Below are 22,295 nucleotides of genomic sequence, written 5' to 3'. Positions count from 1 at the left end.
AGGAAGATCAGCTTGCACGTGTGAGGGTGTCACAGCAGTCAGGAGCTGTAGGCAGAAGTTGTATCTCTGTTAGATCCATGGAAAATATTGGGAAAACTGGATATATGTACACAGGAGAGAGTTGTGCCTGCTTTTAACCCTTCTCCCATGAAGTAAAACAAATCCCATGTGGTTTCTCCATGTGCAGGAAATGATGATGATGATGATGATGATACTGAAATTAGTGAGGACCAGCTGATATTTCCAGCCTCATCCATGCTTTGCATGACAACTTGTACAACGAGCTTTGCATGCCTGTTTTGTTGCTTGTTAGTAATTTTCAAGAAGTAACAAAACTCTCAAGTTAGGCTTTGTGGAACATTGTGCAACATGTTTGTTTATCCTGTATCTCCCCAGTCTGTTAACTTGCTCCTTTAAATTCAAATGGATACGGTGCTATGCAGATTCTGGCATGTACTACCTAGGTAAAGTTTTTGCTTTGTTTCCACAGTTGTAACACCTGAAATGCTTGTACATATATAAAACCTTAGTCAAGTAGTAAATTGTAATTTGTTTTTTAAGAACCACTTCTGACAGTAGTTTAATACTTGAAATTAAATGACAATACTTTAGGCCACTACAGTTACCCATTCATTAGATGACTTCTGGTTTTACTTGGTTTTCTTTTAGAGAATCAACTTTAAAAAAAGAAATTGATGAAGAGAGAGCATCTTTACAGAAATCCATCAATGTTACTAGTGCCTTGATCACACAAAAAGATGAGGAACTGGAAAAACTCAGACATGAGGTAAATGAGGAATGGATGATTCCCAATTTCAGTTAAGTTGCAGCCAGAGGCTTTGTGTGCTGTCTCCTGAAGAGCTGGCTGATGATTTTTCTTTTATGTGGCATAGTTAAGCCTTAGCATCTTTAGATGCCTGTGCTGAGCCAGGTGACTCCTGGCACATGTTTTGGTGGCTGTTCAGCCTTTGCTTTGAGGGCTCTGACCTTGGTGCTCTGGCTTGGTGCTGGAAGGTCCAAGTGTTGTCAAACAACTCTTCCAGATCACAGTGCTCCGTGGAGAAAACGCTTCTGCAAAAACCCTGCAGTCAGTGGTGAAGTCCCTGGAGTCTGACAAACTGAAACTTGAGGAAAAGGTGAAGAACTTGGAGCAAAAACTCAAGGAAAACAATGAGCAGCCTTTAACTGTAGTGAGCCCCTCAGGTAAAGCGAGAGCCACTCCGGTGTCCTTGCCCTCAGAGCCTGTGACATGATTTCTGACCGAGCCGTGGCACGAGTCACATTGTACCTTGTTTGTTTTTTTCCTTTAAAGGTGATGCAGCTACTCTGCTTCAGGAGGAAATTGCAAGAGAGAAGCAGGTATTGGATGTGCACATGAGCATGCTAAACCAGCAGTGGGGCCTTAGGAGAGGGGAATATTCCAAAGACAGTCCTTACCTTACTGGGTTTTGTCCGTCAGGATTTTACCAGGCAGATTTATCTTGCAGCCCCTCAGCTTCTGAAGGGAAATATCAGTGAGAGTAAATACTAAATCAAGTGATGAGTGATACTGGGGAAACAAGGAAATGTGAGGAAACAAGCAGGAAATGAGGATGGCAAGTTGTGCCCTGCAGCCTGTCAGAGGTACAGCCCAGCCCAGCACTCACTGCTCCTTGGCCTTCCCAAGGTTTCTTGGATGTGCATGAGGAAAAACTGTGGCCCACCTGAAGCTGGTGCTTGCCAGCTTGGAGAAATGGGCTCCTGGGTGCCTCTGAGCTCTGCAGTTCTTCCTAACTGCAGAACTGGACTCAGAACAAGGGTTGGCAGCAATGGAGAAGGAAGGGGCTCAGCTGGCACAGGAAGATGTGATTTGGAGTAGGACAGTCACAGTGACTTTGTGAAGTGCTGCTTCACAGGGGCCTGTGCCAACAAATGCCTAGAAAATATGATTGGAATAGAATCACCTTCTGCTCATGATAAAGCCTTCGTTAGATCACGAATGTCAAGCACAGTGATTAAAAAATGTCCTTCCCAGTTGTGCAGCCACCAGAAGTGTCATGAATATACACTAACCACCAATCTTTCTCTGGTTTTCTGCTTCCCTGGATCCACCTGCTCATGGCAACCCTTCCTTCCACCAGGGCGAGGTTGGTTCCACTTCTTTCCTCCCCTGTTAATTTCCCAAGTGTTCCTTGGTTACATTCAGCAGTGCTGAAGCCCAGGGCTGGGGGAGGAGCCATCGCCCTGCCCCTCTGACTGTCCTTGTCCTTGGCTCTCCTAGATCGACTTCCTGAATTCAGTGATAGTGGATCTGCAAAGGAGAAACGAAGAATTGAACTTGAAGATACAAAGAATGTGTGAAGCAGCCCTCAATGGCAACGAAGAGGAGATAAATAACTATGACAGGTACAAATCCTAAAGGAAACCTCGGTTCTTGTTCTGGGAACTGTTGGTAGAGCTGCTTGGCAGCTGCACGATGCACCAGCCTGATCTCAGCTGTCAGGAGGGACGGACAGAGCTTTCCCTGGAGTTCAGCAGTTGAATCAATCCAGCCTTCTTGGTGTAATTGGGGGTGCAAATGGTGCTCTGTAGTTATCAGTCCCAAACACTGATGTATCGTGACATGTCTGTTGTATGACTTGGTGAATCTGGCCCTTTCCAAGTGCGGAAGAGTCTTTGCTCCCAAGAGGCTGTAGCTGTGTTGGGATGGGAAGAACCAATCCAGAGAAATAGAACGAAAACCTATTTGATGTACCTTGATTTCAGCTCTCTTAAAGGAAAAGAGAAACTGTTTCTTTTAAATGCCTCTGTGCAAATATTTGCACAAAGAGCAGCTTGTTCAGTAAATATTAGCGTGTAGGGGATGGTGGGGCACTGCAGGGTGGTGCAGAAGGGTTTGTATCCTATTTTTGGCTGAGCTCTGTGGCGTTTCCTGAGTCCCAGTAACCACGAGCTCGCTGCAGGGCCGTGGGCCCTGCTCCTGTGTGACAGAGACACTGACTCGTGCTGGTGCTGCTCTTGCAGTGAGGAGGAGAGCCTGTCCAAGAAGAAGCCGCGTCTCTTCTGCGACATCTGCGGCTGCTTCGACCTGCACGACACCGAGGACTGCCCGACGCAGGCGCAGGCGCTGGAGGAGCCGCCGCACTCGGCGCACCACGGCAGCCGGCGGGAGGAGCGGCCCTACTGCGACACGTGCGAGGTGTTCGGCCACTGGACGGCCGACTGCAACGACGACGAGACCTTCTGATGGCAGGGACAGCCCCAGCCCCGCCCCGCACCTCTGCACCACCAGCAGCCGCCTGTGCTGAATGTCAGGACAAGGGACAGAGACCCCTCGCTCCCCTGCCCGCCCGCTCCGGAGTCCCTACAAGCATAAATATTTTGATCTTCCACTAATAAATACCCCCTGTCCCTTTTTAACAAACTTCAGTGAAAGATAAATAAATGATTTAACAAATGACTTTATGCTGTTTCTTCCCAGGTTCTGGGTTTGTCCCGCCCTTAACAGGAAATGCCCCTGTGCTGTTGGATCTATTGGTGGGAAGACGTGTATAGGAATGAAGCACTAGAGTTATATTAAAGCTTATTTAAATACCTTAAAAATATGCTGTTAATTTTCATATTTGCACTAAACCATTTTAAGGCCGAATTTGTACATTTAGATTTTTTAGCTTTTTTTTGACACTGGACTGAGTTGAGAAATGTTTCATCTTTATTTTCATTTACTCCTTTGATTGCGATGTCGCTCAGTGCCGTGAGTGAGCTCTGGGTTGTGGTTTGGTGTGAAACGTGGAAATGACACAGCTAAGGAGCTGCTGGGGGTTTTTGGAAACCTGTATGCTGTGCACACCTGTGCACACCTGAAACAGTTTGTGGGCCATTCCTGTTTTGCATTCTTTCAGCTTCTATATAGTGAGTGTGGTGTGTGTGTATATATGCATATATATAATAAAGTTATATTTTGGAAAAAAAAAAAAGTGGTTTCTATTCTGCACTTCCGTTCAGAGTGTGAGGGGTTCTGTGTGGGGACAGACATGGCCAGGGGCTGCACTGTAAATCACAGAATCCATCAGCTGGGAAGAGACCTCTGAGGTCACCAACTCTGTGACTGAACACCACCTTGTTGACAAGTAGTACTCGGTTCTACTGAGTGCCACATCCAGTCCTTACTTAAATATCGCCAGGGACAGTGACTCCACTGCCTCCCTGGGCAATACTTAATCACCCTTTCAGTGAAAATTCCTCCTGCTGTCCAACCTGAACCCCTTCTGCAGCTTTAGGCCATTTCCTGTCCCTGTTCCCTGGCAGCAGAGCCCGTCCCCTCCTGTCAGGATTTGTACAGAGCCAAAGGGCCCCCTGAGCCTCCTTTTCTCCGGGCTGAGCCCCTTTCCAGCTCCCTCAGCCTCTCCCGGTGCTCCAGCCCCTTCCCAGCTCCGTTCCCTGCTCTGGACACGCTCCAGCCCCTCGCTGTCCTTCCTGCGGGCCCAGAGCTGGACACGGGGCTCCAGGTGTGGCCTCAGCTGTGCCCAGCGCAGGCGGGAAGCCGTTCCCTGGTGCGGCCGGGCACGGTCCCTGGCGCAGCCCGGTGCCAGTGGCCACACGCGACACACACACCACATACACACCACACACACACACACACGGTGGCACACGACACGCACACCACACACACACACACACACGGCGGCACACGACATGCACACCACACACACCACACACACCACACGCACACCCCACACGCAGGACCGCCCGTCCCCAGCCCGCAGCAGCGCGGGCGGTTCCCGGCCGTGCCCCCTGACGCTCGCGGCCCCGCCCCGCGCTCTGTGCGGCTGCGCGGCCCCGCCCCGCGGTCACGCGCGGCCGGGGCGGCCATGGCGGCGCACCTGAGCTCGGGCCGGGTGAACCTGACGGCGCTGCGCGAGGCGGGGCGGCGCGAGCTGCGCGAGTTCCTGGACAAGTGCGCGGGCTCCAAGGTGGGCGCGGCGGGGCCGGGGCGGGCGGGGGCCCGCGTGTGCTGTGGCCGCTCTGATCCCGCCGTCCCTTCCCGCAGGCCATCGTGTGGGACGAGTACCTGACCGGCCCCTTCGGGCTCATCGCGCAGTACTCGCTGCTCAAGGTAAGCGCCGCGGGGGCGGGGGGCGGCCGGCCGGGCCCCGGCGCTCCCGCGCTCGGCTGACGGCCGTGCCTCCGCGCAGGAGCATGAGGTGGAGAAGATGTTCACGCTCAAGCCGGGCCGGCTGCCGCCGGCCGACGTCAAGAACATCATCTTCTTCGTCAGGCCCAAGCTGGAGCTGATGGACATCATCACGGACAACGTGCTCAGGTACCGCGGGCAGGGCAGGGCCGCCGTGAGGAGGGGACAGGTGTGGCCCGAATCACCTGTGCAGGGAACGAGGCGCGATGTGCAAACAGCAAACTGCAGCACAGCCACTCTGCGGCTTAAGTGGGGTCGGGAGACACCCTGGGCAGGGGGGCTTCACCTTGGCTGCGATGCAGGGAGTGCGTTCCTTCCTGCGAGGACGTACACTCCTTCTAATTAGCTGGAATGAGTGAAGCTTGGATTGCTGCGCCTTTTGGGAGCTGCAGGACAGCCACGTCCCCCCGCCCTGGTGGCAGAGCTGTGGCTGCACAAGGCTGAACACTGACACTCAAAATCCAGGCGTCGGCAATAACCCAGTGCAGCGTTCCTGTTTTATGTGAATCCAGTGCTCCCTGCAGTGAGTGACCGAGTGCTCTGCTGCTGCTGTGACTTTTGCAGGGAAGACAGAGGCCGCTCTCCGCAGAGGGATTTCCACATCCTGTTCGTGCCGCGCCGCAGCCTCCTCTGCGAGCAGTGGCTGAAGGAGCAGGGCGTGCTGGGCTCCTTCATCCACCGCGAGCAGTACAGCCTGGACCTGATCCCCTTCGACGGAGACCTGCTCTCCATGGAGTCCGAGAGCGCCTTCAAGGTGAGCACGCGCCTCGTCCTCGAGGAAAAGCAGAATGTGGTTTTGTGCTGGATGTTGGCGCTGGTGCAGCAGCTCTCAGAGGGTTTGTGAGTGACCTGCACAGCAAACCTGGCTTGATCCTGAGGCCTGAACTTCCCTGTGTGTTTTCACACTAAATGCTGAAGAGTCACTACACCGAGCTGCACCCCAGTTCCTCCAGCTTCAGCTGCTGGTGTTACTGTCACAAATAGAGCATTGCTGAGGGTTAAAGCACTCACTTGTCACAAGGAGCCAGCATGGTTTGTGTTCTTGCACAGCCAGGGAGCCATGTGTGATGGCTCTCACTGCACTGAGCAGTAGCAGCTATCACATCCCACCTGCATGTCCTGCACTCCCAGAGTGCTGCATCCAAGGACAGAACAGTTTGGGAATTTCTTGGCCCTCTCTGTCCTATGTGTAGCCCAGAGGACGAGTCAGGGCTTGTAGCTGTAATGAGGTGTTGGGTGCTCACATTGGTCTAATTATCAGGAGAGGGTCCTTCCAGTCACTTTCTTTTACTCCATCAAACTGGATTTGTGTCTGGAGTTAAAAAATACTAGAGTCTAGTCATCAAAAAAACTATTTGATGTAGTGACAGCACAGGTAATAAGGTCCATATATGCCAACAGCCATAGTTAGTCCCCAACCTGTGTCTCCTCTGAACTGTTCACATAGTCCCTGCTGTGCTGTGGAGGCATCTGTATTGGATTGACACCTCCCATCAGAATCCCTCTTGTTCTTTAGGAATGTTACCTGGAGAGCGACCAGACCAGTCTGTACCATGCAGCAAAGGGGCTGATGACGCTGCAGGCTCTCTACGGAACCATCCCGCAGATTTTTGGGAAGGGCGACTGTGCTCGGGTGAGGCTGAACAAATGTATGTTGTTCTTTGGAACTGCCTTAAGGAGTGTTTGGTTAAATGCACCCCTAGGTTTTTTTTAATCCAGCCATGACACACACACGTCCTTTTTGCTTCTCTCTGATCAACCTGCGGTTTAATTGGTATTTTTTGTGGTGAGGGAGCAGCTTAAGATGAATGCACTGCTTTGGCCATCGCTGTCTAGCTGAGCTGCAGAGAGCAGCAGAGAAGGACTTTTGTTTTCTCAGTCTCGTCCTGCCCCATCCATCAGCCAGTCTGTACCTCCCTCCGTCCCCTTCCTTTACCAGCATGTGCCTGCAGGGCCCTGAGGTCACATCCATCTGCTGTGGCCTGCACCCTGACCAGAGCGGTGTGATTTCCTTGCAGCACGTGGCCAACATGATGATCAGGATGAAGCGCGAGTTCCCTGGGAGCCAGAATTCCATATTTCCTGTCTTTGATACCCTCCTGCTGCTGGACCGCAACGTGGACCTGCTGACCCCGCTGGCCACGCAGCTGACGTACGAGGGGCTGATCGATGAGATCTATGGGATCCAGAACAGTGAGTGCTGTGGGGAAGGGACACGTTTCCCGTGTCCTGGGGCAGGTTGCAGTGTGTTGGGTGGGTTTGTGCTTCACTAAATGTGATGTGGGAGCAGCTCGGTTGAAATCAATGTGGGGTTTGTTCAGTCCCAAGCTGGAGCTCTGGCTCTTTTTGCCTGGGAAGGGGAGCCAAGTACAGTCCGTGGTTACTGAAAGGGCAACTTTTGGGTGCAGGCACAGTGACACAACAGGAGTGTGTGAGTGGGAATGTTAGTGTGTGCCTTCAGCATCCATCCTGCCTGGAGCACGTGCCACACTGAGGGGACAGGGACAGTTTGTGAAATGCCATTTTCAGAACGCTGTCCTGCTCTTGAGGGGGTAAGAAGACTCCAGAGAGGCATTTATGGGCTGTAATCCCTCCTGCTGGACTGGACTGGCTGCTGGGCTGCCTCCAAGCCTCTCTGAAAGCAGGGCAGCTGGCACTTGGGTTCTGATGTTCTGATGTTTGTGTAGGTCCCTGGCTGAGTGCAGTGACCTCCTTCATTAACACACAGGCACTGTGTGGTTTGAGTGTTAATATTGCTTTGCTACTCAGAGCAGTTTCCAGCTCAGGGGACACATTTCCAAAGCCTGCTGATCGTAACTTCTGCTGATGAAGTTCCAGTCCTTACAGAGGTTATTTCTCTTCATTTGGTAGCTTATGTTAAACTCCCTCCTGAGAAGTTTGCCCCGAAGAAGCAGGGTGAGGGTGGGAAAGATCTCCCCACAGAACCCAAGAAGCTCCAGCTGAACTCTGCAGAAGAGCTTTATGCTGAAATCCGAGATAAGAACTTCAATGCTGTGGGGTCGGTGCTGAGCAAGAAAGCCAAGATCATCTCAGCAGCCTTTGAGGTGAGGCCTGTGTCCAACAGTGCATCAGATAATTCACAGTCTACGTTCAGCAGGGCTGGGACTGGCAGCTCAAGCTGCTCCCACACAGTAATCCCCCATCCAGAGAAAAACCAGGAAGCTGTTCCATTTTGTTCCCCTGCCCTGGGATGAGGTCAGCTCCACTTGGACTGTTCTGAGTAGGTGTTGGTCAAATCACCTTTTAAGAAGCCTTCAGAAATGTGGATCCTCATTTCTCCCCACACCTCTGTTCTGGGACTTTCCTTTTGCTCAGAGCTTGCCTAATCCAGCCTTGTGCTGCTGTGTGAGCCCATAGATCCCATAACAGGAATTGCTCTCTTCAGTCTGCAGGAGTCAGGTGCTGCTTCCCTCTGCAAGAAGCCAAAGGTGATTTTTAGTGTGCTGATCGATTCCACTTGGCTGCTCTTGTTAGCTGTTCATTGAAAGGTCCTTTTGCCTTCAGGAAAAGGAGAAAAAGCTTTAAGCAATCAAACACTAGAATGTTCTTTCACAGAGTATTATGGCTGGCATCATGAATTCACAGAGCATTATGGCTGGCATCAAAAACAACAGAAATGTGCAAAAGACAGTTGTCATGCAGGAGGTTTGAACTGTAAATTCATGCTCATGTGTCATCTCAGACAAATCTGGAGAGCTGTGTGGGGCACATTTGTGGTTTTGTTGAAAACATCCTGTTGATGATTCATAAACTGAGATCCCATATCTCATTTTTCTGACCTCATGGGGACTCTTGAGAGAACTTGTTTCACTCTTTGATTGTATTTCCTTAGTGGGGCTTTTTTAGCCTCTTAACCTCTGCCACATCTGAGACAAGGTAGTGATACCTTAACTGAAATACTGAGTGCTCAGCCTCATTCCCCAGTGCAGCTCTGCTTCTGCACTATTAGTGCTGGAGGTGCTAAAGATGGATTGTTCATAGTGCTTGTTAAAAAAAGAGAAGTCTAAGAAATTGTCAGCAGTAATAGGTGATAATGAAACAGCAGCATATTGGCAGCAGAGGACTTCTTCAATCACAGACTCCATCATGACTCTCCTGCCTGCACTTGCCCATTTAAATCCTTCACAAATGAGTCAAATTATTACTATTTTTATTCCAAGTTGCAGCAAGAGGCAAGTAGCCCAAATGCAGTGCAGACCTCTGGAGCTGAACTCCGCATGGTGCTTCAGCACATCCTCAAAAGCTGGCATGTTGTTGCCACCAAGTAGAGTGAATGGCAGACCCTGCCAGCCCAGTTCCTCAGCACCTTTCACTTCGGCTCCAAGGGTCTCGCTCCCCAGTTCTGACAGCATTGGCCTAGAGCTCCCTGTCAGCCAGCAAAGTAATTCCTCTTCGTGTGAAAAAGGGAGTTTTCCCTGGTAGAGAAATTGAGGAGCAGCTAGTGATGGCTGGAGTCAGACAGATGTGGATAAAATGATTTCCAACACTGGGATAACGGACAATAACAGTCTAATGTTGTTGTTGTATTACGTGCTGCCTCGCCCCATGATCCAAGTGCTGTTTCAGGTAATGCTGTGACTTCAGTGTAAGCACCTAAAGCCCTCTAACTCCCTACAGGGAGTGCAGTAAAAATTCTTTATGATAAAATGATCTGTTTGGTGTTACTAACATGAACAAGGCCTAACCCAAGTGATGGATTTCTTCAGGAAAGGCACCATGCCAAGACTGTTGGAGAGATTAAGCAGTTTGTGTCCCAGCTGCCTCACATGCAGGCGGCGAGGAGCTCGCTGGCGAACCACACCTCCATCGCAGAGCTCATCAAAGACATCACCAGTGAGTAGGAATCATTTAAATCCAGCAGGATGCCTGGTAACTTGATGGACATCACTCAGCCTGGCCAAACGTGGCTTTGCTCCATCCAGTGCATCTCTGCTGAAATGTTTAATGTAAAACATAAGCTGTCAGTTGCTCTTGTATTGATTTTCATTCTTTCTCCAAAGCATCTGAAGATTTCTTTGATAATTTAACAGTGGAGCAGGAGTTCATGTCTGGAATAGACACAGACAAGGTAAGTAGATAATGGCAATTAGCCACTCTTACATCTTCAAAAAACATTTTTTTAAAATTTGTTTGTTTTTTTGTTTTGGCATTTTTTTTTGAGAGAGGAAACATCTGATCTAGATGATGTCCAGTGAAATGGATCTCTGAGTTACCTATCACTGCCTGTGCACAGCTGGGGTGCTTGGCCTGTCCAGGGGCACCCCATGTTCTGAGGGATCACTGGAACACAGAAGATGGTTAATAAGAATTTTTCAGTGCAAAGTCTGGCTACTGAGTGAGGGACTGCTCTAGGGAGAGCCCAAGTGGAACCAGTGCTGCTGGGTCACTGTTTTACAGATGGTCCTGAGCTGCCTGCAGAGCAGCTGCTCCTCTTTCTTGCTCTTTTGGAGAACCAGGCAAACCAGATCTTTCTTTCCAGGTCTGATGGGCACTTTAAGAATTCTTTAAATAATCGCTTATGTATTTTTTATTTAATAGGTTAACAATTATATTGAAGACTGCATCGCTCAGAAGCATCCATTAATCAAGATCTTGCGTCTCGTTTGTTTGCAATCCGTGTGCAATAGTGGGCTGAAGCAGAAGGTTCTGGACCATTACAAAAGAGAGATTCTCCAGGTTAGGCTCTAACATTTGGAGGAATAAATTCCTGAGAAAATCCACATCAGATCTTCAGCTCTACACTTCAATTCTAGACAGACACATCTTGTACCCGAATAATGTGCACAGAGGGAGCACTAGGTTTCTGTTTGGGCAGATACTTGGGAGGTGCTTTTGTGTGTTACAACATGTAGATACAGAGGTTTATATCACTTTTTACTAATATTATTTAAACACTTTAAATTGGGTATACTCTACAGAGGTCTTAACCAAAAATCTTTTTTTAAACAAACATCTTTTTTAAACAAACATCTTTTTTTTTTTTTTTTTTTCTGTTTTAAACACTGGTTGTGGGTTATTGCCATGGTACTGAAGGTGATTTCTTCATATTACAGACTTATGGCTATGAACATATATTGACCTTAAACAACTTGGAAAAGGCTGGACTCCTGAAACCCCAGACAGGTGGCAGGAATAACTACCCAACGATCAGGAAAACGCTGCGCCTGTGGATGGATGATGTTAATGAGCAGGTAAGCAGGCGCCTCAGCAGCACACATTGCCTCTCACTACGGAATTATGTGCAGCAGGAAAACCTCTGTTTTTATTCAGTGTTATTGATTTCTTTGAGACTGTTTTGCAGCATGAGGTAGCACTGACCTGCTGTCCCCTCCCTCTCTCTGTGTCCCCCAGAACCCCAATGACATCTCGTACGTGTACAGCGGCTACGCCCCGCTGAGCGTGCGCCTGGCACAGCTGCTGGCCCGGCCGGGCTGGCGCAGCATCGAGGAGGTTTTGAAGATGCTGCCAGGGCCCCATTTTGAGGAGAGGCAGCAGCTCCCTACTGGCCTGCAGAAAAAGCGTAAGTTTGGGTTTGTTTTCCCGTGGTTTACAGGAAAATACGTCTGTCTGAGCAGGGAGTGAGGCAAACTGAAATCAGGGCAGGCAGAGTCCAGGTCTCTGTCATCCCCCTGTCCCACAGCAGTGTTAGATTGACCTAATCCTCCTTTGACAAATTGTTTCATTCTCATCAGAGTACTAAAATAAACCCTAAATTTACATTGTGATTTTAATAAGTAATGTTATGTGAAAGAGGGTCAGCATCACTCTCAAACAGAAACACATCCTGTAGCAACTCCAGAGCTGGGAGCAGAGTGCAGATTTCTCTGTCCCAGCCTCTAATTCAGGTCATTTGAGTTTGACTGACAGTTGATGCAGGGAAGCTGTAAAAAATCAAACCAAGCCAACCTGGACCTTTTTTGTGAACCCACAGGTCAGCACGGTGAGAATAGAGTGACCCTGGTGTTCTTCCTGGGCGGGGTCACGTACGCAGAAATCGCCGCGCTGAGATTCCTGTCCCAGATGGAGGATGGAGGCACAGAGTACATCATTGCCACTACAAAACTGATCAACGGGACAACCTGGATCAAATCCTTGATGGAGAAACTGGAGCCTGCCCCGTTCTAGGGAGTGTGGTGAGAGACAGCAAATGGGAGAGGCCCTGTGTAACACAGGCATGTCAGCTGGCACGGCTGCTCCGTTGGAGAAACACGGCAGTGAAGGAAGCTCTCCTGGGACCAGCTCATGAGCAGTTACCCTCACCCCTTCTGCACTTGTGTTCCAGCTGTCTGTGGAACTTCCAAGCAGGCGAGCAGGGTTGGAAGGCACTAATGATCAACAGTGGGAAAGAGAGAGATCCCTGTTCATGGTCTGACCTGGCAGCCAAGGGCTGGGGCAGCAGGAATGGGCCCTGGTCCTTCTCTTTGGCAAATTGCTGCTTTTTTTTCTTTCAGTTTAGCTTTGGTGGGAGATGTGATTTCTGCTTTTTATCCCCCTAAGGTGCTGAGGAGGCAGGATGTTCTCTATTCCTGACTTCATACCAGTATTCCCAGACTGTTTGTCTCTGTCTGGTGCCTGATACATTCCATGGATGCATTGGATGTGTCAGTCAGAGATCTGTACACAGCTCTACCTGTGATCCTTGAGCTTTGTACTTCACTTGTCCCCTGAAGGGATCGCTGTGAGGTGACTTCTTTGTCCTAGGTACACCCACCTGACTCTGGAAGGCTCCTCCAGAGTATGAATGACATCAGTGTGTCCTGAGTTTATGGCTGAAGACACACAAACACTCCCTGTGTGGGGGCCAAAAATAGCAAGAGCAGGGACCCAGTAAACAGTGGGTTTGAAACAGACACTTTTTTCACCCCCTGTTCAGGTTATAAACTGTGGGAGTTGCTGTCACAAGCTGTTGTAGAGCTCAAACTTGTAAAATGGAATTTTCCATGGGCTTAGTGGCTGGGCCCTTGGCGTGCAAGAGGCAGCTCCTGGCTGCAGAGGGGAAGGCAGAGCAGGGTCCTTGGTGGTGCTTGTGCTGGGCTGGGCACTGTCAGTGTCCTCACAGCCACTGGGGACTCCTCCACACTGCAGTTCACTCTTAAACACAACTAAAAAAAGCCCACTCCTCACCTTAAATCACTCTCTTATCAAACATTTCTGCCTTAGTTATAATGTATAATATGTCCCAGTAAATCCCTCCATTTTTCCAAGTTGTCACAGTTGTGACTGTGGGTTTTGGTCTGTTTTATTTTTTAAGACTGAGGTCTGCCAAGTCAGATGCTGCACAGAGCCCCTCTGTTTAACTCCAGCTGACTTACTAGAATAAAATAAAATAAAGATGGATTTAATCTTTTTTTGGAAGTGTTTTCACTCTCTTTCTCTCTCTAGAATACAAAAAGAAAATAAAGCCCTGCACTGTGGTAGTTGCATCCTTGTCTCCCTGTCCCAGGATAATTGAATTACTTAAGTTGAAACTATTTTTGTAACAGCCAGGTGTTTTTTAATTAAGGCTCATACAAAATTTCATTCTGTTCTGCCACCTGTAATACTACATTAGAAGTGGAATTTCTGACCTTTTTAAGAAAAATACAGTTTCAGTCAGTGGAGACTTTCTGTTTCAGGTGGGAAGGCAACTTGTAGACAGACTTAACAAAAAACATGCTGCAACTTCAGTGATGCAAGAAGAGCAAACATGGATTGTTTGCAAGTTCCATTTAAAGTCACTAATTTCAGGGTATTTAAAAGGAAAACTGAATTAGGTTTGGATCAAAAATTAGATGTTACTGTGCAGAAAAAAACAAGAAATTGACTCAGAGCAGTGGTATCTCCTTGCGTTGGCCTTGAAGGGTCTCTGTAGTATCACAATTTCCAGATTTTTTTTTTTTTTTCAATTAAATCTTAACAGTTGAACTAACCCCAAGGAAATACTGACCAGTCTGGTTTCTGGGCTACACCACAGGTGAATAAAGGAAAACACAGAGTGGCTCACGTTTCCCCTGGCCAGCAATCAGTAACATTACAGCCAAAACTTTTTTTGGTTAAGAGTTTACACCAGACACTTGGTAAACTCTGAATTCATCACCAACATTGCAGCCTATTTTTTTGCAGCCTACACGAGAACTGTGTAACCACTGCACCTAGACAAAGCCTCTTCCTGGAACTATTCAACAACAAAATAAAAGCCATCCTGACGCTGATCAATTCCCTGGAGGAGCAATTACTATTTAACAGGCTTCCTGAGCAGCTGATGATGTTCTGCTTCTGTCCAAGGCCCTGCTGACCATGCGGGTAATAATTTGATAACAAGAGAACCTAATTAAATTAAGGGACCATTTTCTACATCATAATATATTTATAGGTAAGAGATTTGATTTGCAGTACATAATCTTCCTTCTCTGCTGTCTACATTACTACAAAAAAAAAAAAAAAAAAAAAAAAAAAGAAAATATTACCCAACCTCTATCCCAAAAGACTTTCACTTTTCATACATTATCAGAAGCAGTTTTGCTAAGAATAAACATAGAGCCTGGCTCCCTCCTCCCCTCACTGCAAAGAAGCTGCATCATTTGAGCTCTAAAAGGTCGGGATGACTCCTTGGGAGGGAGGATAAGGGTGACACTACAGCAGTGACCTGGGGACCAGGCAGGGATTAGGCTGCATTCAGCCCTCACTGACTTTTGGTAAAAGATCCTGGCTCAGCCTGCACAGTCCCACCCTGGGGATGAGCCCCAGCTGTGTGTGAGCATCCTCCTCCCCAAGTGGCTCACAGAGCACAGGGAACAGAGCAAGAGGCACTGCAGCCTTCGAGATAACAGAATAAAACGTGTAGGATGACACAAGGTTTTGTTAGAGGCAAACCCCCACATCTCAACAAATGCAGGTTTTGATCTGGTGACTCCAAGCTCTGGCACTGGAACTCTGGAAATGCTGTTACCAAAAGCCCCCAAGGGAAGGGGAGCGTTTGGCTGCTCCGAGCACCACGGCGCTGTCGGATCATAAGCGGTGCTGGCCACACCTAGAGCTCAGTCCTCGTGCGGGCTGCACACACACACACACACACACTCTGCTCCTGCTCCCGGAGCACGGCGGGATCAGCCTACGGCACAAACCCCTGCAAAAGGGACAGCTGCACAACAAAACTAGGGAGAAACACGAACTTGCCGAAGCAGAGCCCATCATCTGCCTGGGTAAGCAGTTTATTTCTTTATCAGTATCTTTCTAGATAAGCAGAAATCTTGCACAGCCTATGGACAGAAATCTGTAATGCTCTGAACAACAGAGAAGCCACAGCTGGTTTAAAAATGCTGTAACTCCTGTACTGTATACGTGTGCCTGAGCTTGGAATGGAGTGGCTGGACTCGTTAAACAACACCAAAAAGTGAATTCCTTATCACAAGAGCTCTTTAAAAACATTCTAATCAGCAGGACAGGAATTCAGTTTGGTTTAGCTGGCTTTAGGCTGTTCAGAAGAGAAATAATCCTTCTGGGTTAGTTTTTATCCTAAGTCTGATTTTAAACTCCCTTTCGCGCTTGACCAAGAGCATCAATATTGTTGATCAGGCACAGTTACGATCAAAATTTAAAAGAACACATGACTTGAAGAGGGAATAGAATTTTTTAGGTGGGTTTTCACGGCTTCAACTCTAAGAAGCCAGTGACTTTAGGGGAAAAGTTCAGATTTAATTTAAACTAACAAATGAGCAATCACTTCCAGAGCAATGCGTACATATGACTATACGATACTGCTAGAAGATGAATTCTAAGGCATCTTATCCCATGTCTCCCATTTAATGGTTATTTTTAACGCAAGATATAAATATTTGCCTGTGCAAACTTGTATTTAAGCCTCAGTTTTTGTCATTCTTAAACAAAAGGCTCAGTTTGTGCCAGTACCTCCATTAGAAGCAATTACAGAATTAAATATTAATGGTGGCTTCCTTGGAGGAATTGACCACTTTGATCAGAACACGCTGTTGGTAATGCACCATCAGCGGCCGCTCTGATCCTGGCGCTTCCTGGACGCACAGCCACAGCCCCAGGGGAGAGATCCCAGGAGCCAGCTGGACTCTGTAACAGCCCCCAGCCTCACCCTCTGTGAGGGGTGCCCACTGCCTTTGTCTGTATTTCCACCTGCTTCCTTACCAGTCCTGATCTGGAGACTTTGATCAGATCCCAAACTCTCTTTCAGCACCTCGGCAGGGCTCTGAACTAACAACAACCTTCACTAACAACCTTCCAGGTGGTCACCAACCCTCCTGACCACAGGATTTCTCCCCGTGGCAGGGTGGTGTCCCTGCTGTGAAGACTCACCTTGCTCCTCTGCTTCCAGGCCAGGGAGCAGCCAGCCCCAGGGAGCCGGGAGAGCCATGCCGGACTCCTTCGCCATCCACTTCCTCAAGGTGCTGCGGGAGCTGCTGGCCTTTGTGCTGTTCAGCTACACGGTGCTGCTCGGGGCGCTGCTGCTGGCCGGCTGGACCACCTACTTCCTGGTGCTCAAATGAGGGCTCTGCCCCTGCTCCCGCGGCTTTTCCAGAGGCACCCGGCTCCACGGCACAGCTCCACGCACGGGATGGAGGCCTCTTCCCCCTGCGCCGAACCTGCAAGAGGTTTGTGCTCTCGCTGCCTCACCGCAGTCTTGTTTTCCTATGTAAAAACAATAAAGGTTCAAAGAGAAAAGGTATCCCCGTGCCTGCACTTTACAGATCCTCGTGGCTCTCGCAGATTCTTTGTGTCTCCTGGACGTTTGTTTCTGTTCTCTGAACTATTTAAAAGCCTCCCAGCAGTTTTCTCCTGAGATTCCCACTCTGCCGAGCGCAGCACAGGGGACGGCAGGGATGCAGCACCACTCCAACATCTCAACAAACAAGTCCTGCCTTGTCCTGCTCTGCCTCATTAAGGGTGTGAAGGCAGACACGCAGAAATTACTTGTAATTTGTTTTAGAAGTCCTGGAAAAAGGCATTTCAGATCAGCACAAGGTTCCCCTCTCCCTACAGTTTTATGAGGGACAGAGTTGTTACCTGGCGCTCTCAGGTGTGCCAGGCTCTGGAACAAATGTTTAAAGCACGGGGTTAGATGGAGAATGTGTGACACAGCACAGCCTCAGTAAAGTAACCTGCACTGACTGAGTCTCTGAAAACAGGAGAGAGAACAGGAATTCCTGCTAAACTAAAAAGAATAGATTTAATTCATCAAGGCCATTTTGTGTGGAATTGCACAGGAAACCATTGGTGGAGAAGGTGGAGATTATCACTAGTATGGAACGACCCAAAATCAAAGCAGCATTGTGTATTTTAGAACAATAAAGATGAATTAAACCAGGGCCGTGAGGAGCACTGGTGTCTCTGAGTTGGTGGTCACGATCTGTCCCTGCTGGAATTCCCTTTTACCCAGTGGAAGTTGGGTTTTTCAGTTTCTTCCTTATCTTGGGGGGGTCTGTCCAATAACCTCATGGCCCATAAGTTCCACATTCCTTTTGTCCAAATCCTTCTTCCCAAACTTTGTTCACCTTTCCCAGATCTAATGCCACTAAAACACATCAAGCCACTATCAAAGCAATTCCACCACCAAGTAATTTCATTTTCTAACACCTGGACATCACTCAAAGCTTGTTGGCTGCTCCGTTTCACGGATTAAATATTGTTTATCAGGCTTCAAGGCTACAAAACCAATCACCGAAGAACAGCCCGTTCTTAAGAGAATTTTTACACAATTTTGTAACAATCAGGCAAGACCCTGCTTCATAACCTCCCTCTCATTCCCAGCAGCTGGGCAAATTGTTGCCTCTTTCTGACCCTTGTGATGTTGGACATCCCGGAGAAGCACAGAGGGGGTGTCGGGGGTGCTCCGCAGGGCGGAGGGGCCGCGGGGCCATCCCCGGGGCCACCTCAGGCTCCGTCCCCCCTCAGGTTCCCGCCATTGCCCTCACGGCCCCGCGCGCCCCCCGCGCACGCGCCGCGCCCGGCCCCGCCCACACAACCGCACCCCTGCAGGTGCACGGGGGTGACGTCACTTCCCGCGCGCCGGGCGGGCCAAGATGGCGGCGGGCGGGCGGTGGCTGCGGAGCTGCTGCTCCGTGCTCAGGTACCGCGGCGGGCCGGGGGGAGAGGCTGAGGGGGAGACCCGCACCGCGCTCCCCACCCGCAGGCTGTAGGTTAAAGAGTGCACGTCATAAAAGAAGGAAAATCCACCGGTTGTTTTCATTAAATTGCTGCAGAACAACAGCAACAGCAAAAACTCTCATTGCGCTGTGCTTCTGTTTTTCCGCTCGAGTATTTCCGTGATAGAAGACCCTGACCCCAGGGCATTTGCACAGCTTGGATTGTAAATAAAACTGGCCACAGAGACCCAAGTGTTGCTGGGCTGTAACAAACCTGTCACATTTCTCACCTGCATGTACCACACGCCACTTTTAAACATCTTTTTTAACCTATTTTCCAGTATTTTTGACTATCAGCAGTGTGCCCGTACTAGCTAATATACATTTTCTCTCTGGAAGTACTAATATTGCACTAGTTACTGTGCTTGCCTTTTCTTGCACTTAAGATTAAACAATAATACAAAATTTGAAACAAACTTACTCATCCACCATCACGCAGCTGCATCACAGAAGCCTGGCACAGACAGGTTCCCCTCCTAGAGCTTCTGGGTGGTGTTCTCCTCCTCCGTGATCCCCGTTTCCCACCCCACACTGGGATGTTTCTGCTGCTAAACTTTGCCTCTTGCTTTTCCAGACGCAGCTTCCCAGTCCTGGCCGGCGTCCGGCAGCGAGGCCTCGCGGGCAGGAGCGGCCGCTGGCACCAGGCCGTGGGGCTGGGGGTGGCCCTGTGCGCTGTCCCCGTCGTGGAGGTACCCCCAGCACCCCCTCCTTGCACCGGTTTAACACCCAAACCCTCCTCCTTGTCCTCTTCTCCCCCCGGGGTTGCATCCTCAGGGGGAGCCTGGCTGTGCAGCCTCGCAGCCGGGCTTTTCCTCGCCTCTGTGTTTGTGTGGCATCCTTGGGGAGGGCAATGGCGAGGTCACACGAGGTCACACGAGGTCACACGGGGTCACACGGGTGTCTTGTGTTGCAGCAGCAGAGCTCGGGGTCCCTCAGCAACGATGCCCTGATCAGAAGAGCCGTGTCCCTGGTGACAGACAGCACGGCCACGCTGCTCTCCCAGACCACGTACGCGCTGATCGAGGCGCTCACCGAGTACACCAAGGTGAGCTCGGGGGCCTCACGCCTGGCACCAGCCACTGCTGGCAGTGCCAGCTGCTCTGGCACAAGCTACACCTCTTAAACCACGCTCAAAAGGGGCTTTTGCAAAATTAATTTAACCCAGGAGGTGAGGGGGGTTGAACATGTCAGGTCCCTCAGGAGCCATGGGATCACTGTTCTACACCAAATGTGGAACTTACTTTTAGCTTTTTTTAAACTGTTGCTTTTGGGTTAAAATTAGACAACCCCAGAATGGTTTGGGGTTGGAAGGACCTTAAAGCTCATCCAGTCCCATGAGCAGGGACACATTTCACTATCCCAGGTTGCTCCAAGCCCTGTCCAGCCTGGCTTTGGACACTTCCAGGGATGGGGCAGCCACAGCTTCTCTGGGCAGCCTGTGCCAGGACCTTCCCACCCTCACAGCCAAGAATCTTTCCCTAACATCTCATTCAAACCTGCCCTCTGTCAGCGTGAATCCATTCCCCTTGTCCTGTCATTCCATGCTCTTGTAAGAAGTCCCTTTTCTTACTTAGGCAAAATGACCCTGGAACTCAGAACTGGGGCTGAAGAAACTCGCAACAGTTATTGATATTACCTGTGTACTGAGCTCTCTGTTCTTGGGCATTTTATTGCCCTTCTCAGCCTTTCTAAGGCCATGAACTGAGTTCCAGCAGAAGAATGGCATGAGCCATACTTAAGCCTGAAACAAGAAGACACAGTTTTAATTTTGCAAATAAAGTGCCAATTTGAGTCAAGTACTTGCATTCCAGTTTGTATCCTTGTCAGTACATCAAGTGTATGAAGAGTAATTTTGCTAATTCACACTAGGTAACCCTGAGACACCACCAGAGCTGTGCAGGCTGTCGTGGTAACTGTGCAAAATGATTCCTTCACAGGCAGTTTATACCCTGGTGTCTCTCTACAAGCAATACTCCAATCTCCTTGGGAAAATGAACTCGGAAGAGGTGGATGCGGTCTGGCAGGTGGTCATAGGAGCCAGAGTGGATGTAAGCAAACAAACCTCCCTCGCCATCTGCCTCTCCAGCACTGCTCTCCACAGCTCAGGAGAGCTCTTGGGTGTGTTACACCTTGTTGGTTCTTTCTCCTGCTCCTAGATGACCACCAAGCAGCAGGAGTACCTCAGGCTGGAATCCAGCTGGATGACGGCGCTGCGGCTGTCGGAGATGGCGGCAGAGGCTGCCTATCAGTCAGGTGAGCAGCACCGAGCCTCTGCCCCTTCTCCCTCCCTCAGCACAGTTCAGACACACAGTGCACATTCAGTTAACACCACAACTGACAGCTGGTGCCTGGTTCTTAGAGGTGTTGAGCATGTACATTCTGGTTTTGGCTGTGAGTCTGTCTGTAGGTGTGTTCTGAGAACTAGGCCTGGAAACTTCACATGTGGTTCAGGGTAAGACTAACCATGGCCAAAAATGTCTGAGGGAAGAGTTCAGTTATTTTTAAATGCAAGGCTCAGACACGGTGCTGGGAGCCACAGAATCAAGACTGCCTATGAATCCAGGAGGACTTTCCAGCTGGATTTAGTTATATTAAAAAAGGAAAATATACTAATTTTAGTTTTTTCTCCCTGGAGAGATTTGAGAGCTCTGAGTCTGAGTTATGGACTGGTTTGTAGTAAATGGGCAAAGTTACTGGAGTGGAGAAGGGAGGGAAAGCAGTGAATATGCAGAGACACCCTAATTCTGCAAGTGCCTGGAGAAGACCCAGAAATCTTTGGGAGCATGGGAGGAGAATGGTGGGAATTCAGGACTGCCACAGGTATTCCCACTGCTGTAGGTGCCAGGATGGGACGAGGACTGAAAGGTTCTAGCACACAAGGACTGGGCTGGGCTTAGCTCTCAAACCCACTGGCACAAGGTGATCACTCCTGTCCAACTCCAGCTGTATCCCACTGGGATGGGAGAATTCAAGGCAGCAGCGACATCTCAAAGCAGACATAAGGCTTGAGGTAAACAGTAAATGCATTAATACAGCCCAAGAGCCATCACAACACAGCAAAGCAGATGATAATCCCATGCATTTCCTTAGCTGAAGGGTTGGCCAGTGCTCCTGTAACCCAGAGTGTCAATCCTCCCCTCCAGGTGCAGACCAGGCCTCGGTGACAGCCCGCAGCCACATCCAGGTGGTGAAGTCCCAGGTGCAGGAGGTGCGGCTGCTGTCCCAGAAAGCAGAGACCAAATTAGCTGAAGCTCAGACAGACGAGCTCATAAAAGCCCGAGGAGAGGACTCCTCGTTGCCACAGGTTGGTTTAGGAAATGCAGATGATGACCCTTACCTTCGGGAGGACTGAACAGAACTGAACTCTCAGGGTCGATCACAAATGGAACAGTCCCAAGCTCTGAAGTGTGGGATAGTGTAAAACTGCTGAAATAAGCCTGTGATTCCATTTTTTCCCCCAAAAAAAGGATTGCTTTACAAATCAAGTATTTGGAAAGCCTCAGTTTTGTTTGTAACTTACCTTGTTTGTAATACTTTTGGATTCATTTATTTAAATGTTTATCTATGCAAATGTGAAGACTGTTATCAGGGATGGCCTGGTGGTAATTGTGTCTCTGCTTGGAGGGTCCTGCTGCTCCCTTGGTCTGTTTGTGGGAGCTCATTAGGGATCAGCCAGAGAACTGTATTTAAAAATCCTTGTTTTTAACCTGTGAGGTAAATGATGTCTGTGAGGAGATGCCTTTATTAAACTGTGCAAAAGCAGCTCGTTGTGGGTGTGTCTCTTTGGGGAAGAGATTAGGCCCTGCTTTCTGTTTGAATTTAAAAGTTTTTAACCTCTGGGTTGGCAGCTGCATCAAATTACACTGAGTTGCAGTCAGGAGAAATACTTGCTCTGGAGCTGAGAACTTCCCATGGAGTCACCCAGGCTCTTGGTGCAGTTTTGTTCAGCA

The 22,295-nt window shown here is 49.3% G+C and overlaps 3 protein-coding genes across 7 annotated transcripts in view; all 3 read left to right on the top strand.

Annotated features, from left to right (window-relative positions):
* The window catches only part of CLIP1 (CAP-Gly domain containing linker protein 1), a 62,028-nt gene extending 58,589 nt beyond the window's left edge, over positions 1-3,439 (top strand). For 3 of the 4 annotated variants that reach the window (XM_053993771.1, XM_053993773.1, XM_053993772.1), the window contains 3 exons: positions 670-787; positions 1,044-1,203; positions 1,313-2,121. In XM_053993771.1, the coding sequence (XP_053849746.1) occupies positions 670-787; positions 1,044-1,203; positions 1,313-1,518 (484 nt within the window). In that variant the 3' untranslated portion in view covers positions 1,519-2,121. Of the gene's footprint in view, positions 1-669; positions 788-1,043; positions 1,224-1,312; positions 2,122-2,260; positions 2,386-3,003 lie in introns of those variants that run through there. The other variant, XM_053993774.1, reaches the window with a different exon arrangement.
* Positions 3,440-4,829: 1,390 nt separating this feature from the next.
* VPS33A (VPS33A core subunit of CORVET and HOPS complexes) lies at positions 4,830-13,541 on the top strand. Its single transcript, XM_053993783.1, has 13 exons — positions 4,830-4,952; positions 5,030-5,095; positions 5,175-5,302; positions 5,738-5,927; positions 6,690-6,806; positions 7,192-7,366; positions 8,045-8,238; positions 9,901-10,027; positions 10,195-10,262; positions 10,733-10,870; positions 11,248-11,385; positions 11,546-11,714; positions 12,126-13,541. Exons 1-13 carry the CDS (start codon positions 4,851-4,853, stop codon positions 12,317-12,319), a joined length of 1,806 nt encoding a protein of 601 aa, XP_053849758.1. The 5' UTR covers positions 4,830-4,850; the 3' UTR covers positions 12,320-13,541.
* A 4,642-nt stretch (positions 13,542-18,183) lies between these two features.
* Positions 18,184-22,107, top strand: DIABLO (diablo IAP-binding mitochondrial protein). Of its 2 annotated transcripts, none has more exons than XM_053993786.1 (6): positions 18,184-18,269; positions 18,920-19,034; positions 19,262-19,390; positions 20,283-20,393; positions 20,502-20,598; positions 21,489-22,107. In XM_053993786.1, exons 1-6 carry the CDS (start codon positions 18,223-18,225, stop codon positions 21,695-21,697), a joined length of 708 nt encoding a protein of 235 aa, XP_053849761.1. In that variant the 5' UTR covers positions 18,184-18,222; the 3' UTR covers positions 21,698-22,107. The 2 variants fall into 2 exon arrangements, with proteins under 2 accessions (XP_053849761.1, XP_053849760.1); XM_053993785.1 differs by having other exon boundaries at positions 19,259-19,390.
* The last annotated feature ends 188 nt before the right edge of the window (positions 22,108-22,295 follow it).

Source organism: Vidua macroura, chromosome 18, assembly GCF_024509145.1.
Source record: "Vidua macroura isolate BioBank_ID:100142 chromosome 18, ASM2450914v1, whole genome shotgun sequence".
Classification (NCBI taxonomy): Eukaryota; Metazoa; Chordata; class Aves; order Passeriformes; family Viduidae; genus Vidua; species Vidua macroura.
The sequence above is the reverse complement of the archived record's forward strand: the minus strand, read 5'-3'. Positions and strand labels throughout refer to the sequence as shown.